Below are 18,286 nucleotides of genomic sequence, written 5' to 3'. Positions count from 1 at the left end.
AGGCCATTTGCCTCATAGCTGCCGAGGGAGGCTGAATTCCCTCAGAGTCACCCTCAAACTTACTTTCAAATTGATCATTTTTGTTCTCGGTTTCAGATTTCAAGGAAATAATCTCAATCTTATGCAAAGGGTCAATGACTTGTTGCAACTGCTCAAACAATCTCATAGTCCCGGCTGGGACTGCTGTCTCGCCTCTAAGGGAAATTTGATTTTTCAGTTCCTGTCCAATTCTTCTCCAATGTTCTAAATCTAAGGACCCTTCAGTCGGAAACCACAGGCATAAATCCCTGACAGTTTTGAAAAAGCTTCTCAAGGCCTTATTAGGTACCTTGAACCCTCCTTCTCGGAGAAGGGTTTGTAATCCAGCTATAAATAAAACCTGATTTGCTGATTGCTCTTGTCCCATGATTTTACTCCCGCCGTCCCAGGACCCTGCCTGGTTCCCTTAACTGAATAATTCAATTCCGGAAACTTCTCATGTGCTTTATACTCAGGTCCCTGTTCGGGTGCCACTTGTCGCGTGCGCTGGGGGCGACAACCATCCAGGGATGAGGGTAAGGGAATGAGGAAAAGAAAAGAGACATAAACAGAGTGGGAGCAGGAGGGACATATGGCTGGATTCAGCCACAATGCCAACTTTATTTGTATTATTCACTCTTTTATAAAGCAGGGTTGTTTAACAAGCAGGATATTTTAAGCTTAGTTCTCCAGACATGTCCTTTCACAGTAGATAGCAACAGTATGCGCCCTTGAATAGATAGCAATAGTATGCGTCCTTGAGCCACAAGCCTTCAACAACAAGGGTGAGACAGGTGGGCTGCGGTGGTTGGAAGAGTCAACAGAGAGCCATTGCTGGATCCATTAACCCCTTCCTGGCACGCGGCTCCCAACATGAGAGACAGAGACATAGGCAGAGGGAGAAACAGGCTTCCTGGTGGGAGCCTGTGGTGGGACTCTATCCCAGGACGCCCAGGATCATGACCTGAGCCAAAGGCAGATGTTCAACCACTGAGCCACCCAGGTGCCCCTAAAATATTGTTTTTAGTCTCTGGGAGACTGCTAAACTTCATGGGGTCTGAAATCATGTTTCTTCTAAGAATTTTTGATCATTTGCAGACAGCACTCCCTATAAATCTGCATAAATCCCTTAAGGTTTCCCTTAAGGAAACCTCTGGAACCTCGCAGAATCTCTGAGCCTTTGGATGGTTCTGGTGGGGAACATCTTCCCTACCGCTTCTACTGCATTACCCAGAGGGCGCGGCTCCGAGAGGCTGCGGATGAAGCCCATGAAGGCCAGAGATAAGAGCTCTTCCGGCCTCTTATTTTTATTTTTTTATTTTTGTTGTTCCTTGTGTTTTTTATTTTAGCCATTCTGACAGGTATGAAGTGATTATCTCATTGTAATTTTGATTTGCATTTTCCTTTTTTAAATTTTATTTTATTGGGATCCCTGGGTGACGCAGCGGTTTGGCGCCTGCCTTTGGCCCCGGGCACGATCCTGGAGACGCGGGATCGAGTCCCACGTCGGGCTCCCGGTGCATGGAGCCTGCTCCTCCCTCTGCCTGTGTCTCTGCCTCTCTCTCTCTCTGTATGAGTATCATAAATAAAAAAATAAAAAAATAAAAAAAATAAAAATAAATAAATAAATAAATCTCTGCATCTAGCTTTAAAAAAAATAAATTTTATTTTATTATTATTTTTATTGGAGTTCAATTTGCGAACATATAGCATAACACCCAGTGCTCATCCTGCCAAATGCCCCCCTCGGTGCCCATCATCCAGTCACCACCCCCCCTCCCCCCCCTGTCCACTTCTCCTTCCACTACCCCTTGTTCATTTCCCAGAGTTAGGTGTCTCTCATGTTTTGTCACCCTCACTGATAATTTTCACTCATTTTCTCTCCTTTCCCTTTATTCCCTTTCACTAACGGTCTTGGGGCCTAACAGCGCTTCGGGAGTTACTTCCAGCGTCCGGTTGTGAAGGTGGTTTTGGGTGTTTCTGGGTTTTCCAGCACCTTCAGGCGGGGTCGGGACTGAAAAGGCACGAGGGGAGGCGCTGTTCCCACCGCACAGACGGGGGTCCACGGCTTGGACAGAGATCCCCCCAGCCCGGGTGTCCGCTCCCCTGCCCCCCGAAGGCGGCGGCCGCGCCCAGGGCCCCAGCGCAGGTAAATGCTCGTCCCCCGGGCCGTCCCCACCCTCCCCCGACCCAGACCCTCAAGGCGAAGCGCGGGGCGTCTGCTCGCGTCCCTGCGGCCCAGGCCCAGGTGTCCCGGACAGGGAGGCCCCGTGGGTGGGGGCCATATGTGAGCGCTGGTGCGCTGCGGTGCGGGAGCTGGCTGCAGGGGAGAGGCTGCGGGGGGGCCTGGGCGAGAGGGCTCTGCAGTCGGGGAACAGGGAGCGTGAGGCGGGGTCACGCCAGGACTGGCGGGCGGAGGTGTGGTACCTCAGTTGCAAGGACCCTGGAGGGTTGTGAAGAGAAGAGGGACACGGTCTTATTAGGGTTTTAAATGTTTTCTCAGGGCAGCCCGGGTGGTTAGGCGGTTTAGCGACGCCTTCAGCCCAGGGCCTAATCCTGGATACCTGGGATGGAGTCCCATGTCAGGCTCCCTGCATGGTGCCTGCTTCTCCCTCTGCCTGTGTCTCTGCCTCTCTCTCTCTCTCTGTGTTTCGTATTAATAAATAAATACAATCTTTAAAAACAATAAATAAAAGTTTTCCCAGAGCTGCTCAGAGGGAGAACAGACTGGACTGAGGGTGATTGAGTCCAGGGTCATAGAACTGGGAAGAGGGAGCACTGAGAACTGAAATACAGTTTTTAGCCTTTCACCCCAAGTTCTGGCCTCCAGGGCTGGGCAGAGGTACAGGGGAGGTTCGAGCCCATTGAAATACACTATGGTCCGCAGCCTCCATGACTAGCTTCTGCCCACAGGCCCCATAGGCTGAAGTAGTACTTAGGGAACACACAGTGAAGTGGAGGGTGTCCCTGGCCTACACTGGTTGGGATCCTGCCCATGTCATCTTTGCGATTGTGGTGTCCTGGGACTCTTCACCTGCTTTTCTGACAGCTCTTTTGGTTTGGGGATCTGGGAGAGACCATAAGGCCAGGGAGTAATCTCCTAGATTCATTCTGAGTCCAGGCTGAGAGTTATATGGAGTTCTTATTTCTGGCCACCAATGGAAAGAGGTGTAGACACTTATCCATGTGCAAATGTTTGTTAGTGTGGGAACAGGGCACAGCAGGTCTTCTTTCTCTTAGGAACAAAGAGCAGGGGGACTGGAGTTAGTTTTGGAAATGGCTGCTGGAGAAGTTGGGCAACTATACTGGATTTAATGAGAAATTTGGAACAGAGGAGGGAGATGATCTTATCCAGGTCTAAATAGGCTTCATCTAGTTGTAGAGTGGAAAACAGACTTTGGGATTGAGGGAGGAGGAAGGATGACCAGGGAAGAGGCTACTGCGATAGTCCGTGGACCAGAGTGCTGGTTGGAGATGGGAGAAGTGGTTGGATTCTGAATCTAATTTTTCAGGAAGGGCTGATTTTGAGGGTGAGAGAGAGAAAGGAAGGAGTCAGAGATGATTCTAAAATTTTGGTCTTAGCAGCAAGGGTGGAAGTTGGACCAACTGAGATGGGAAAATCAGTAGTCAGAGTGATTTTCACTGAGGATATCAGGAGCTTTGTTATTGGCCATGTTAAGATTCTGAGATACTTCAGAGAACAAATGAGTAGTGGCATCAAGTGGGCAAGTAGACATGGGTCTCAAAATCTTGAGTAGGGTTTAGGATGGAGGTTAGTGTGTGTACCAGGGTGGAGCTGTAGGTCATATTTAGAAAGAGGAATTCAACTCATGGCAGTAATGTTACTAGTGGGTCATAAAGAAGAGTAAGGGGGCACCTGGGTGGCTCAGTTGGTCAAGTGTCTGCTTTCAGCTCAGGTCATGATCTCAAGGTCGTTGCTTAGCAGGGAGCCTGCTTCTTCCTCTGCCTCTGCTTGCCACTCCCCCTGCTGCTCTTTCTATCAAATTAATAAATAAAATCTTAAAAAAAAAAAAGAATAAGAAGAGTAAGAGTTCTGAAGGCAGGATCTATTGTTTGGGCACCTGGTTGGGGTTATGGGTATCATAAACTCGGATGTAGAAGAAAAGTGGCCATGAAGGGAGTATGTGGGGAGATTGGTCTTGGCAGACGGCCAAGGGAAGAGTGGACGTGAGATAGATGTGGATGACTTACTGAAATAAGATGGGTTTACTGTTATTTTGTGGTGAGCTTTGGTGGGTTCTGGGGTATTTTCTTGGGGGGGGGGTGAGTTCTGGCTCAGTATGGTCATCTGTGAGAATCACTCTGGTTGGTATGAGTACCAGTATGGCTGAGCGTTGAATGAGGGTTAGGTGGAAAGAGTGCTGTGGCTGCTGAGGGGCTAGCAAGTGCAGCACAAAAGTAGAAGGTCACGGGTCTCTGAAAGCCACATATAGTTCCATACGACAAATATTGAAGCAAGGATTAGAGACAGGCAGAGAGGCCTTCAAAGCAGCATCCAGGGCTACCCCTTGTGTTGGGATCCATTGGAGGTCTGGGGTAGTACTGGATCATGTTTGAATTTGCCTAGTTCTTTCTGGACATCATGTACCAAGTAGTGTGGAGCAAATCCATGAAGATGTGTATGGTGTGGAACAGGGAGTTCGCAGTGACTGTGGGGATGCAACCATGGGCTCTAAAGATGTGAGAAGTATATGAGGAGAGAGGGAGTAGTCCTGGGCCCTAGTACTGGAGATTTAAGGGTAATGGTTAACCCCAAATTTTATTGTGAAGCATGATATGGAGGACTCCAGGGAAATTGCCTGGCAGTAAGAGATGCCGCCCTATAATCCAGTTCCTGAATGTAGATGGTGTCTCTTTGCCTACTTGCCTGCAATTGCTGAGGGCTGGGCACATTGGTTAATAGAACCAAGAGGAAAGCGCAGTACCAGTGGCTTCAGGTCCTGGTTTCTCTTCTGAAGTGGAAAGCTTGGGGAGGGGATGAGCATGGGGTAGGTGTGTGTGGGTCGATTGTGGGTCCTCAGGAGGGAGACCGTGGTTTTATCTCTCATCAACATGACAGGACAATGTGACTTTGGAGGATGTGGCCGTGTACTTCTCTTGGGAGGAATGGGGTCTTCTTGATGAGGCTCAAAGATACCTGTACCACGACGTGATGCTGGAGAACTTGGCACTTATAACCTCTCTGGGTAAGGTCATCACACCACCATAGTGACTTGGGTAGCAACTTTGCCTTTCTGCTTTTTCCCTAGGGACTGCTCTCTCCTTCCATCCAGACCATGGGCACCACGTCCTTTCCTTTTTCCCTGGGTAGGTGCTCTTGTTGCTAGGACTGAATTGTTGGCACTGCCCTCTTCTCTCCCTGCTACAATACCTGCTGCCCTGAGTTCTAGTGGGAAAGGATTCTATGTAATCCTTCTAGATAGTCTTGGCAATCAGGCAGATGGATCCCACCTTGCCTGCCCTCTCACTGGCTGGGTGACTTCTACAGATCCATGGTACCTACTTACATCAGGTTTTCTCCCTTTTTCTGATAGTTCTACATATCTGCATATGCCAGGAATTACCATTACTGACATGGACACTAATTATGTGCTGTTCTTGTGAGACCTTTATGTGAGGTTCTTTTTGTAATGTTTAGCTTTCTATGATTTGTCATGCGATAAGTTGTTCTGAGCGAGTACTGGCCACTTATATGTCCTGTCTTTCCCTTTGGACTTGCATTATCCAAGTCTCATGTAGTTGCTCAATTTGCATTGTCAGGGAGAGTTCTGGGCACTTCATAGGATGGTATCATTCTTGCCATGGTAGGAGGGGCTAGAAGGGGGATGGCCCTGCTGAGTGGCAATTGAGGCAGGAATGACATCAGAGCTATGTCCACATAATACCAGGAGTTTGTTCAAACTAGTGTTTTATATATATATGTATATATATATATATATATATACATATATATGTATATATATATATATATATATATAATTGGAGTTCGATAGCCAACATAGAGCATAACACCCAGTTGCTTATCCCATCAAGTGCCCCCCTCAGTGCCCATCACCCAGTCACCCCAGCCTCCCTCCCACCTCCCTTTCCACCACCCCGTGTTTGTTTTCCAGATTTGGGTGTCTCTCATGTTCTGTCACCCTCACAGATATTTCCCACTCATTTTCTCTCCTTTCCCCTTTATTCCCTTTCACTATTTTTTATATTCCCCAAATGAATGAGACCATATAATGTTTGTCCTTTTCCGATTGACAAACTAGTGTTTTAGTGCCATTTCCAAAGGCCACGTGTCGTTTTCACCTTTTTCTTCCCTATTCTTGATACTTGACTATTTTGTCATTTTTACTCTGACCTCTAGTCCCTGGCTGCTGCCAGCTTCCCTGCATCTATCATTTGCCCATTCCTTTCCACTGCTGCCTTTGCAGTGTTCCCAGCATTGGCTCATGATAATAGCTGGTGAGCACATATCCTCAATAGTCTTTGAACACCAGTTATTTGCTAGCAATCATTTTTCTATTCCTGGACAAAAACTACTCACATGTGAGCAACAGCCCTTTCGGAGGTCATTCTCAGAGGAGTGAGTTGGAAACTGCCTGCTTCTCACTGTGCTGCATCCCATTCTTAACTTCTTTCATCTTGTAAGGCTTCCCTATTTCTGTGACCCTTTAGAATTCCAATATTGCAGAGCAGTCCCTTGCTCGTCTTGCCTCCCAACTCCTTCATCCTAAACAGTCTGCTTTATTCATTCTATGGTATGTCAGGCACATATGTATAATGTGGCTGCCACCTGTCCCCAGAGACAACATGTAATTCTTGCATTTCTCTGTTTTCAGATTGTTTGTGTGGCATAGAAAATGAGGCGGCACCTTCTGGACAGAATGTTTTTCTGGGAAGAATGCCAAAAAATTCTAACTTCAGATCCATCTACCCAGAAGGTTCATCTCTGTGAGATGTGTGTTCCTGTCATGAAAGATATTTTGTATCTGGCTGAGCATCAAGGAATACCTACTGGACAGAAATCTTACACATGCGTGGCATGTGGGAAACAATTCTGTTTCAGTGCAAATTTTCACCAACACCAGAATGAGCACAGTGGGAGAAAACCCTGTAGTAGAGACATGGACAGGGCTTCCTTGGTGGAGAACTATAGAAGCCATTCATTAGGGAAGCCTTTCATCCGTGAGGAGGTTGAAAAAGGACTTCTTGGCCTGTGTGGGTCTTCTCCAGCATCAGGCCACTCCCAAAGCAGTACTGAATGTACACAGCAGTACTACATGTGAAGGGGCCTTTCACAACAGAAAAAATTCTTACAAATGTGAATGTGGAAAAGCCTTCTGTTGCAAATGTACACTTGTTCAGCACCAAAGAATTCACACTGGAGGGGGACTATTTGAATATGGTGGATGTGAGAAACCTTCAGCTACAAACCATACATTTGTTCAGCATAAGACAGTCAACACTGGAGAAAAGCCTTTTGAGTTCAGTGAATGTGGAAAGGCCTTCAGGTTCAAATATAAACTTGTTTAGCACTAGTGTACTCACACTGGAGAAAGGCCTATGTGTATAGTGAAGGTGGGAAAGCTTTTGGGTGCAAATCCAAACTTGTTTGGCACCAGAGAATTCACACTGGAGCAAGGCCTTATGAGTTTGCTGAATGTGGCAAATTCTTTAGACAAAGCTCCAGTCTCATTCAACAACGGAGAATTCACACTGGAGCAAGGCCATATGAATGTGATAAATGTGAGAATTCTTTTAGCCAAAGCTCTATCCTCATTCAGCACCAAGGAGTTCACACTGGAGAAAGGCCATATGAATGCGGTAAATGTGGGAAATCCTTTAGACAAGGCTCCAGCCTCATTCAGCACCAGAGAGTTCACACAGGAGCAAGGCCCTATGAGTGCAGTGAATGTGGGAAATCATTTAGCCAAAAGAATAGCTTCATTCAACACCATAAACTTCACACTAGAAAAAGGCCTCAGGAGTGCAGCCAACATGAGAAAGTTTTCAGTTAACAGTCTGCTCTGATTCAACACCAAGAACTTCATAGTCCACATTAAGTTTTATGAATCAGCAAATGTGGAAAAGCCTTCAGAGAATATGCTATCTCTTTGTTCAGTGAGACAGCATTAGAGAGCCTCTGTGAAGAGCCCTCTACATGCATTCCAATTATAAGAAATTTTCAGCAGCTGGAGTACCTGGGTGGCTCAGTTGGTTAAGTGTCTGCCTTCAGCTCATCTTATGATCCCAGGGTCCTGGGATCGAGTCCCAAATTGGGCTCCCGGCTCAGTGGGGAGCCTGCTTCTCTCTCTCCCTCTGCTCCTCTCCTGCTTATGCTCTCTCTCTCTTTCTCAAATAAATACATTAAAATACTTTTAAAAAATAAGTTTTCAGGAGCTTCATTTCATATTCTGACTAGCTCAGACCTTGCCAGAATTATGTCACTGCCTTTGGTGGCAGAAGTTATTGCCTCTGACACCTAGCAAGTCATGGCATGCATGTGACCTCAGCATGCTCAAAGACAGATATTTGTGCTCTTTCCCAATCTCTAGTGGAAATCATAGTCTGAACCCATGGCGGGGTGGGGGGTGGGGGAATTCCCATTCCCTTTTGTCTGACTAGTTATGGCATGGACCTGACCCTCTTTTTGCCCAAAGAACCCAGTCTAGGAACCACTAGTGTTATGTAAGTTTTACCTTCTTTATGGCATTGGTGGTCTTCTGCAATATTTTTTTTATGGATTTTTCCAGCCTCCAAGTCACTGATCTGGGGCCTGTCTGCCTCACATTTGCTCTGGATTGTGCAATAATAAACGGCTTATTCAGTCACGTTTACCCTTAAGATTTTTATTCATTGTGCGGGGTGGGCTGAAAACAAAATTGGGCTCTGCCACTGTGGAGAGGTGGACAGCTTTCTTGAGGACCTCTAGGGGACAGTATAATGTCAGAGACTATCTCTCACTATAGTTTTTACCTAATCTACATTCCTGTCTGTGGTTAAAAAAAAAAGAAAAAAAAGAATAAATATTTGGTGTCTGTCCCTACTTCCTGACACAGAGCTTCTAAAACCTTTGGGATTTACTGAATAAGAGTCTTTTGTATGATGGTGAAGTGGCTCAATATGGAGGCCAATAAAGGAACTTCAGGATGGGAGCTGGTTATCAGACTTTGGAGGGCTCAAAATGCCATCTGGCCAGAAGGGGGTACACATGGATTCCACTGCGATAGAAGTTCTTACTCTTGGGGTTCTTATGGAACTTACCCTATGTGCCTCTTCATCTCTTTGTTGATTTGCATCCTTTATAGTAAACTAATAGTAAATGTAGCATTTTCCTTAGTTTTACGGTTATTCTTGCAAATTATCAAACCTAATGGGGACTCAAGGCAACTCCAAATGTGTAGTCAGCCTGGTAGAAGTGGGGGCAGCCTACGGACCCCATTTGCAGCTGGCATCTGAAGAGACAGTTGTAGGACTAAATCCTTAACCTGTGGGGTCTGTGCTAACTCCCAAGTAGCTACTGTCAGAATTGAACTGAACGCTCAGTATTGAAACAACATATTTTGGTATCAGAGAAAGCCATATATTGCATAAGGCCTTCTAGGAAAGACTACAGGTATCTGTGGTCCTATTTTGTGGCCTGGATGCCAGGATTTTTGTAGGCCCAAAGATTACCCTGAGGAGGATACAGCTGTGGCAACCAACAATGTTTTTGGAAAAGGCTAAGACATGCTAATTCCTCCCAGTTATGGTGGTGGAAATCAGCAGCACTTGAATTATGGTTGAACATGACATTATTAAGCCCTGATTATCTAAAATTAATTAGGAAAATATAAAGTGCTTATGTTTTCTCTGACTGAAATTATTGAGATACCTGAGTATTAAAGCCAGCTTTTAAAAAATATTTAAGAGGCACCTAGGTGGCTCAGTCGTTGAGTGTCTACCCTTGGCTCAGGGCATGATCCTGGGGTCCTGGGATCAAGTCCCACATCAGGCTCCCCGCAGAGAGCCTGCTTCTCCCTCTGCTGATGTCTCTGCCTCTCTCTGTGTCTCATTAATAAATATATAAATAAATAAATAAATAAATAAATAAATACATACATACATACATACATACATTTATTTGAGAGAGTGTACATGCAAGCAAGAGGAGGGGCAGAGGGAGAGGGAGAGAGAGAATCCCAAGCAGACTCCCCACTGAATGCAGAGCCCAAAATGGGGATCAGTCTCACAACCCTAAGATCATGACCTGAGCCAAAATCGAGTCAGATGCTCAATCGACTAAGCCACCCAGGGACCCATTAAGACCAATTTTAACACTCTTCATCAGTAATGGAAATTTTAATGATATCCTTGATGATGACTTCCTCATTATACAACATCCACCTACACTTTTATCATCCTAGAGAACTTTTGTTGTATTCTCCATTTTCCATTTGCTCAGTCACCATCTGAAAAAAAAAAGTGACTCACTAGTTCCCTTTGGTTTTAAGAACACACATTGCAAAGCAGAGCAGAGGTGTTTTGTTGTTTTTAATACCCTAAATCTGCAATATAATCTGATATCCAGATGGTAAGGACTTCTTGAAATCTTATTTTTTGCTTTGTACACTAACCTCACTTCAATTCTTTTTTTTTTAAAGATTTTATTTATTTATTCATGAGAGACAGAGAGAGAGAGAGAGAGAGAGAGAGAGAGAGAGAGGCAGAGACACAGGCAGAGGGAGAAGCAGGCTCCATGCAGGGAGCCGGACTTGGGACTCAATCCTGGGTCATCCAAGATCAGGCCCCTGGGCGGAAGGTGGCACCAAATGGCTGAGCCACCCGGGCTGCCCCCCCCCCTTCAATTCTTATTTGGAATCAGTAGTATCTTTATTTTTTTTAATTATTATTTTTTTTATTTATTTATGATAGTCACAGAGAGAGAGAGAGAGAGAGAGAGGCAGAGACACAGGCGGAGGAAGAAGCAGGCTCCATGCACCGGGAGGCTGATGTGGGACTCGATCCCGGGTCTCCAGGATCGCGCCCTGGGCCAAAGGCAGGCGCCAAACCGCTGCGCCACCCAGGGATCCCCAGTAGTATCTTTATTATGTCATAGGCTATTTGTAGCAGAATACATAATTCCTATTTATGATTCTAATGAAAGCTTTCCTTACAGCAAAACTACTAGACCCAATCAATTAGGGAAGTGTACTTGCACTTTACTCCAATAGACCTAGGCCCAGTGGCACATGGCTGCCATTTACACATGGAGCATAAGCTGGTTGAGGAGCCAAATCCACCATCTAGGACACAAATGTGTTATTTACTCTTTAGAGCCATGTAACTCTCTGCACTCAACAATTACGGCTCTAACATTACACTGTTGTCATTGTCTAAAAAAGACTCCATATTTTGATTACTTATTAGGCTTGTTGCCACCACCTTCAAACCTCACATCATTTAGTTGGGAAATCCAGAAAATCAAGAACCTCTCTTCCATCCTGAATTATCCTAATAATTATCTATAAAGAGGTCAGTCCATCTACTCAAAGAGCTGTCATTACTGACCTGTCACTTAAAAGCTTCCCAAATCCTGCTCAAGGACCTAACCTGAATCCTCCAATATCCTCTACACTACTCTACATCAGTAGCCTCTACCTCTACTCCAGTAGCTGCTTTTGCTCTTCTGTTACTTGCCTGTCCATCTTGATATTCCTAGCTCATTATATTCACTAAAATCTCAAGAATGCCAAATCTATTTTTTACTTATAATGTTCCTCCAGGATTACTTTTGTCTATGTTAATACTCTGCCACCTTTATACAGAGAATAGAAAAATCATTATTTGGTATTGTTTAACAACATCCTCTGTCTCTCAAATCTAAAACAAATCTCTTATGGGCTCCTTGTGTTGAAATGGAAATGATGCTTCCCCTCAATTTAGAGTCAATCCTTCCATCCCACTCAAGGATGGCTTTCCCATGTCTTAGCTTCTGAGGGGTTTTGTTCTTGATTTATTAAATCTCTTGATGGGTAAACCACCCATCATTGATCTTCAGTCTCTTAATCTTGACAAGAAATATCAATAAAATTTGTACACTTCATAAAATAACTACCCTTCACTCTGAGCTAGTACATTTTCTTTTCTACCATTTCTTTCCCTCAGCCTTTATTGCTAAACTTTTACAAGCATTTTTTTTCTCTCTTGTTTCTATTACTTCAATTCCTATGTAGTTCTCTACTCATTTGTATGAAATTTTCTGTCTTCAGAACTCCATCCCCTTAATGAATTTAAAAGCAGAATAATGACATCTAAAATTTTCCTTGCTGTTTCTTTCAGCAGCTTTCGCACCATGGGGTTTTGTTGTTGTTGCTGCTGCTGCTTTGAATTCTTAACTGAATACGCTGGCTAAAGTAAGAAAGCATTGTTTTAGTATTGTAATGAATAAGACCCCAGTCAGCAGTTATTTCTTCACAATCCATCTACATTCTGTTGGTGATCTTATGCAGTGGCATGGTTGAAAATATCATTATAAGCTTAAAACCTTTAAGCCTGTATGTCCATGCAAAAATCCTATAATCCTCTATCTAATGATCTTCTTGCAGCCTGTTCCTGGACATCTAGTAGACATCACAGACTCAACACCTTTAAATGTCTCCTGAGCTTTCTTTAAAAAAATTTTTTAACAAATCTTATTTTTTTAGAAAAGTTTTAGGTTTGCAGCAAAATTGACAGCAAAGTACAGGATTTCACATATATCCTATGCCCTTACATATGCAGTCTCCCTCATCAGCATCTCCCACTATAGTGGTACATTTATTACAATTGATAACACTACAATGACTCATTATCATCCAAAGACCATGGTTTTGATAAAGGTTCATTCTTGATGTGCATTTTATGGGTTTAGGTAAATGTATAATGACATGTGTCCACCACTAAGTTCATACCAATTAGGGTTTTTTATTTTATTTTTAAATTTTTAAAAAAATATTTTATTTATTTATTCATGAGAGAGGCAGAGACACAGAGGGAGAAGCAGGCTCCTCACAGGGAGCCTGATGTGGGACTCGATCCCAGGATGCCGGGATCATGCCTTGAGCCAAAGGCAGATGCTCAACCACTGAGCCACCCAGGTGCCCCAATACAGATTAGTTTCACTATCCTAAAATTTCAATTTCACTGCCCTAAAAATTCTCCACTAATTGTCTCTCCTTTCTGCCTAGGCTCTGGCAACTACAGATATTTCTATTGTCTCCATAGCTTTGTCTTTTCCAGAATGGTATGGACTATGTAGCCTTTTCAGAATGGTCTCTTTGACTTGGTAGTATGCGTTTAAGTTTCTTCCACGTCATTTCATGACATGACAGCACTCTCTTTCTCTCTAAGTGCTGAATGATATTCCATTGTCTGGATGTACTAGAGTTTATTTATCCATTCACTTACTGAAGGACATCTTGGTTGCTTCCAAGTTTTGGCAATTGTGAATAAAGTTGCATGTAAACATCCATGTGCGGGTTTTTGTGTGGATGTGTTTTCAATGCCTTTGGGTAAATACCAAGGAATGCAATTGCTAAATTGCCTGGTAAGCCTATGTTAGTTTTGGAGGAAACTGTCAGACTGTCTTCCAGAATGTGCCATTTTGCCTCCCTACCAGCAATGAATGAGAGTTCCTTTTGCTCTACATCCTCACCAGCATTGGTGGTATCATGGTGGGCATTATTTTCACTCTGCTCTGACCATAGCTTTTGCATTCTCAGTTGATATCAACTCCATCCTTCCAGTTGCTGAGACTAAAAATCTCAGGCTCATGGTTGACTCATTCTTTTCCTCATACCACAGAACCAGCCATATAGGACATCTGATTAAGTCTGCTTTCAAAACATATCATAAATCTGACCCCTTTTCATCACCATGCCTGCCCTTAGCCTGAGAAGAGCCCACCATCCTGAATTTCTGCAATGGTCATCTAACTGATGCTTATCTTATGCTGCTTCTTTTCCAATCCTTTGTCAACTCTCCCGCCTACATGACTCTTTCAAAGTATGAATCAGGTAATGTCCTTATTTGACCAAAATCCCAGAAGCACTCTTCATTTTACTTGGAAAAAATTCAAAATTCTTACAGGACCTTGAGAAGCCTCACAGATCTTTACCCTGTGTTCCTCTCTGACTACTTTAAACCTTTTGCTTCACTCATCTACTTCCATGACCATAGACAGCTTGCTTTGCTTGGCACGTGACATTGGTCGATACCTGTGCTTTGATCATATGTTTGAAACTGCCACATGGCTTAATTGATCTTTATTCAAGTATTGCCCGAAGTTTCCATTTGCCATGAACTCTCCTTTCCTAGTCTATTTAATATTGCACCAGTTCAGTGTACAGATTCATCAAAAATAAAATCTTTTTTAAAAAAGTTGCCTCACTTTCTTCATGTTCATTTTTAACACTTTAGTGATTTTCACTTTATGGTTCTTTCTTTTCCTTTTTCAGCATACGATTGGGCAGTGTAAGTATCATATTTGTAGGCAAAATTCTCAGGTTGGCTAGAAACAGAAGTTTCTCAGTTTGGCTAGAAACAGAAGCTTCACTTCATTCTTTCACTTCATACATACATGAGAACATTTCCACCTGATAGTTTTCAGACAACTTAGCTTTGTTTTCCCCTGGCTTCCTGCTTTTCTTTCTTTCAAAATCATTAATTATTTTTATTAAAAAAATTTAAAAAAAACAAAATCATTAATTAATCATTACTAATAGCTTCTAGTTATTTGTCTATGTTACAGTTTTTTTTCAGAGATAATTTCAACTCTCCCTGAAGACACTCTCACTGCAATTATAGGTGAAATGATAATCACTTCCGAGCAAATGGGTGAGATCATAATGTCCCAACCCTTTTTTTTTTTAGATTTTATTTATTCATTCATAAAAGACACACACACACACACACACACACACACACACACACACACACACAGAGACATAGGCAGAGGGAGAAGCAGCCTCCATGCAGGGAGCCCAAAGAGGGATTTGATCTCAGGACTCCAGGATCACACCCTGAGCCGAAGGCAGACACTCAACCGCTGAGCCACCCAAGCATCCCATGATGTCCCAAACCTTTATCTCAGGGGTAAGATATCCCTTTTGCACAAATGCTTCAAATATGACCATAAAAACTGGTGTTTCGTGACATTTGGTAAGTAGAACTACCTTTTAGATAAAGAGAGATTCTTAGAGAAAAAATGATATTGCTAAGAAAACATTTTAAGAAATATGAGTAAATATAATCTTATTTTCCTGGGGTGAGAGCATGGACACAAATGTATGCAGGAGAGATATTTTCTGAGGGTACCCAAGAAGTAGAGACCCAATGGCTGATGTCTGTCCTTTGCGTCCTCTGTCATGACCCTCTCTGAATTTCTGGGGTTAGGGAGCAGGAATCATCAGGTAATATTACTCTGTTAAAATCTCCATGTGACTCTGACCTTTAACCAGATAAAGAAGTCCTTTGATATTCCCTGAACTTTTGCAGTTATTTGAATCTGTTGTGATTTCTAGAGTTATTATTCCTACTCAACCACACAAGCAATAATAACTTGGTCTGTTCTAACCACCAAGATCCTAGTCAGAGGAGCTGTTGGTAAGGGTTAGAATGCCATTATTCAGGAAGTAAAATGTGCCTAATATAGTTCCTAGTTGTGCCTCTACAGAAAGCAGTTTGCTCAAATAAATAAGATGGGGCTTTATTTGTACATGAATCTCTGTGTTTCTTAAAGAATATGTAGGACCAGTATTTACAGAATGTTAGTGCTACGTTATTTACCCAAACATTCTTTTCACTTGTGCTCAATTAAAATACCTAATTGTTAAATTCATTTTTATGATTTATTATAAGTTAATCTTTAGGATAATTATGATTGAAGGGCAATCTTCCTCTCCCTCGAACTTGGATTTTATTGTATGTTTGTTTGTTTATTATTTATTTATTTTTAATTATTTATTTATATATATATATTTAATTTTTAAAAAGATTTTATTTATTTGAGAGAGAGAGAGACAGGGAGAGACAGAGAGAGAGAGAGAGAACAAGCAATGGGAGGGGCAGAGGGAGACAGACTCCCCGCTGAGCAGGGAACCTGAAATGGGGCTCTATCCGAGGACCTTGGTATCATGACGTGAGCCGAAGGCAGACACTTAGCCGACTGAACTACCCAGGTCCCTTATTTTTTAATTTAAATTCAATTAATTAACATGTAATGTATTATTAGGTTTAGAGGTAGAGGTCAGTGATTCATCAGTCTTATATAATACTCAGTGCTCATTACATCACATGCCCTCCTTAATTTCCATCACCCAGTTACCCCATACTCACACCCCTTTTCCCTCCAGCAAACCTCAGTTTGTTTCCTATGATTAAGAGTCTCTTGCTGTTTTTCTTCCTCTCTGATTTCATCTTGTTTTGTTTTTCCCTCTTTCTCCCTAACATCCTCTGTTTTGTTTCTTAAATTCCACAGATGAGTGAAATCATATGCTAATTGTCTTTCTCTGATTGATTAATTGCGCTTAGCATGTTTACCCTTTAGTTCCAGTCACATTATTACAAATAGCAAGATCTCATTTTTTAAAAGATTTTATTTATTTATTCATGAGAGACACACAGAGAGAGAGCCAGAGACACAGGTAGAAGGAGAAGCAGGCTCCCTCCCCACAGGGAGTAGGATGTGGGACTTGATCCTGGGACTCCAGGATCATGACCTGAGCTGAAGGCAGTCACTCAACCACTGATCTACCCAGGCGTTCCAAGATTTCATTTTTTTGTGGCTGAGTAGTAGTCCGTTGTATACATATATCACATCTTCTTTATCCATTCATCTGTTGATGGACTTCAAGGCTCTTTCCATAGTTTGGCTATTGTGAATATTGCTGCTATAAACATTGGGGTGTAGGTTCTCCTTCAGATAACTACATTTGTATTTTGGGGGTTAATACCCAGTAGTACAATTGCTGGGTCATAGGGTAGCTCTATTTTCAACTTTTTGAGGAAACTCCATACTGTTTTCCAAAGTGGCTGTACCAGCTTGCATTCCCACCAACATTGTAAGAGGGTTCCCCTTTCTCCACACCCTCATCAGCATCTGTCATTTCCTGACTTGTTAATTTTGGGCATTCTGATTGGCTTGATGTGGAATCTCACTGTGGTTTTGATTTGTATTTCTCTGATGCTGAGTGATGTTGAGCAGATTTTCATGTGTCTGTTGGCCATGTGTATGTCTTCTTTGGAGAAATGTCTGTTCATGTCTTCTGCCCATTTCTTGATTAGATTATTTGTTCCTTGGATGTTGAGTTTGATAAGTTCTTTATAGATTTTGGATACTAGCCCTTTATCTGATAAGACATTTGCAAACATCTTCTCCCATTCTGTCCATTCTCTTTTGGTTTTGTTGACTATTTCCTTTGCTGTGCAAAAGCTTTTTATCTTGATGCTTGATGGAGTCCCAATAGTTCATTTTTGCCTTTGTTTCCCTTGCCTTTGGAGACATGTCTAGCAAGAAGTTGTTCCAGCCAAGATGACAGAGGTTGCTGCTTGTGTTCTCCTCTGGGATTTTGATGGATTCCTGTCTCACATTCAGGTCTTTCATCCATTTTGAATCTATTTTTGTGTGTGGTGTAAGGAAGTGGTCATTTTCTCACACCATAAGGATGCAGTTCCATTCTTTTGCATGTGGCTGTTCAATTTTTCCAACATCATTTGTTGAAGAGACTGTCTTTTTTCCATTGGATATTCTTTCCTGCTTTGTCAAAGATTAGTTGGCCATAGAGTTGACAGTCTATTTCTGGGATCTCTATTCTGGTCCACTGATCTATGTGTCTGTTTTTGTGCCAGTACCATACAGTGTTGATTACAGCTTTATAATCATCAAGAGCTTGAAGTGTGGAATTGTGATGCCGCCAGCTTATGTTTTCTTTTGCAACATTCCTTTGGGTATTTGAGGTCTTTTCTGGTTCCATATAATTTAGGATTAAAATTTGTTTTAGCCCTGTGAAAAAAGTTGATGGTATTTTGATAGGGATTGCATTAAATATATACATTGCTCTAGGTAGCATAGACATTTTAACAATATTCGTTTTTCCAATCCATGAGCATGGAATGTTTTTCTATTTCTTTGTGTCTTCCTTAATTTCTTTCATGCTTGTTCTATACTTTTCTGAGACGGATCCTTTGCCTCTTTAGTTAGGTTTATTCCTAGGTATCTTATGGTTTTGGGTGC

At 42.7% G+C, this 18,286-nt stretch overlaps 1 protein-coding gene and 1 pseudogene across 1 annotated transcript; both read left to right on the top strand.

Annotated features, from left to right (window-relative positions):
* The first annotated feature begins 713 nt into the window (after positions 1 to 713).
* Positions 714 to 8,419, top strand: LOC140597790 (zinc finger protein 211-like). The gene is made up of 4 exons (XM_072747619.1): positions 714 to 726; positions 1,947 to 2,167; positions 5,099 to 5,225; positions 6,873 to 8,419. Exons 1-4 carry the CDS (start codon positions 714 to 716, stop codon positions 6,986 to 6,988), a joined length of 477 nt encoding a protein of 158 aa, XP_072603720.1. The 3' UTR covers positions 6,989 to 8,419.
* On the top strand, positions 7,067 to 8,096 carry LOC140597789 (uncharacterized; annotated as a pseudogene).
* Positions 8,420 to 18,286: the final 9,867 nt, after the last annotated feature.

Source organism: Vulpes vulpes, chromosome 1 (assembly GCF_048418805.1).
Source record: "Vulpes vulpes isolate BD-2025 chromosome 1, VulVul3, whole genome shotgun sequence".
In the NCBI taxonomy this organism is placed as follows: domain Eukaryota; kingdom Metazoa; phylum Chordata; class Mammalia; order Carnivora; family Canidae; genus Vulpes; species Vulpes vulpes.
The sequence above is the reverse complement of the archived record's forward strand: the minus strand, read 5'-3'. Positions and strand labels throughout refer to the sequence as shown.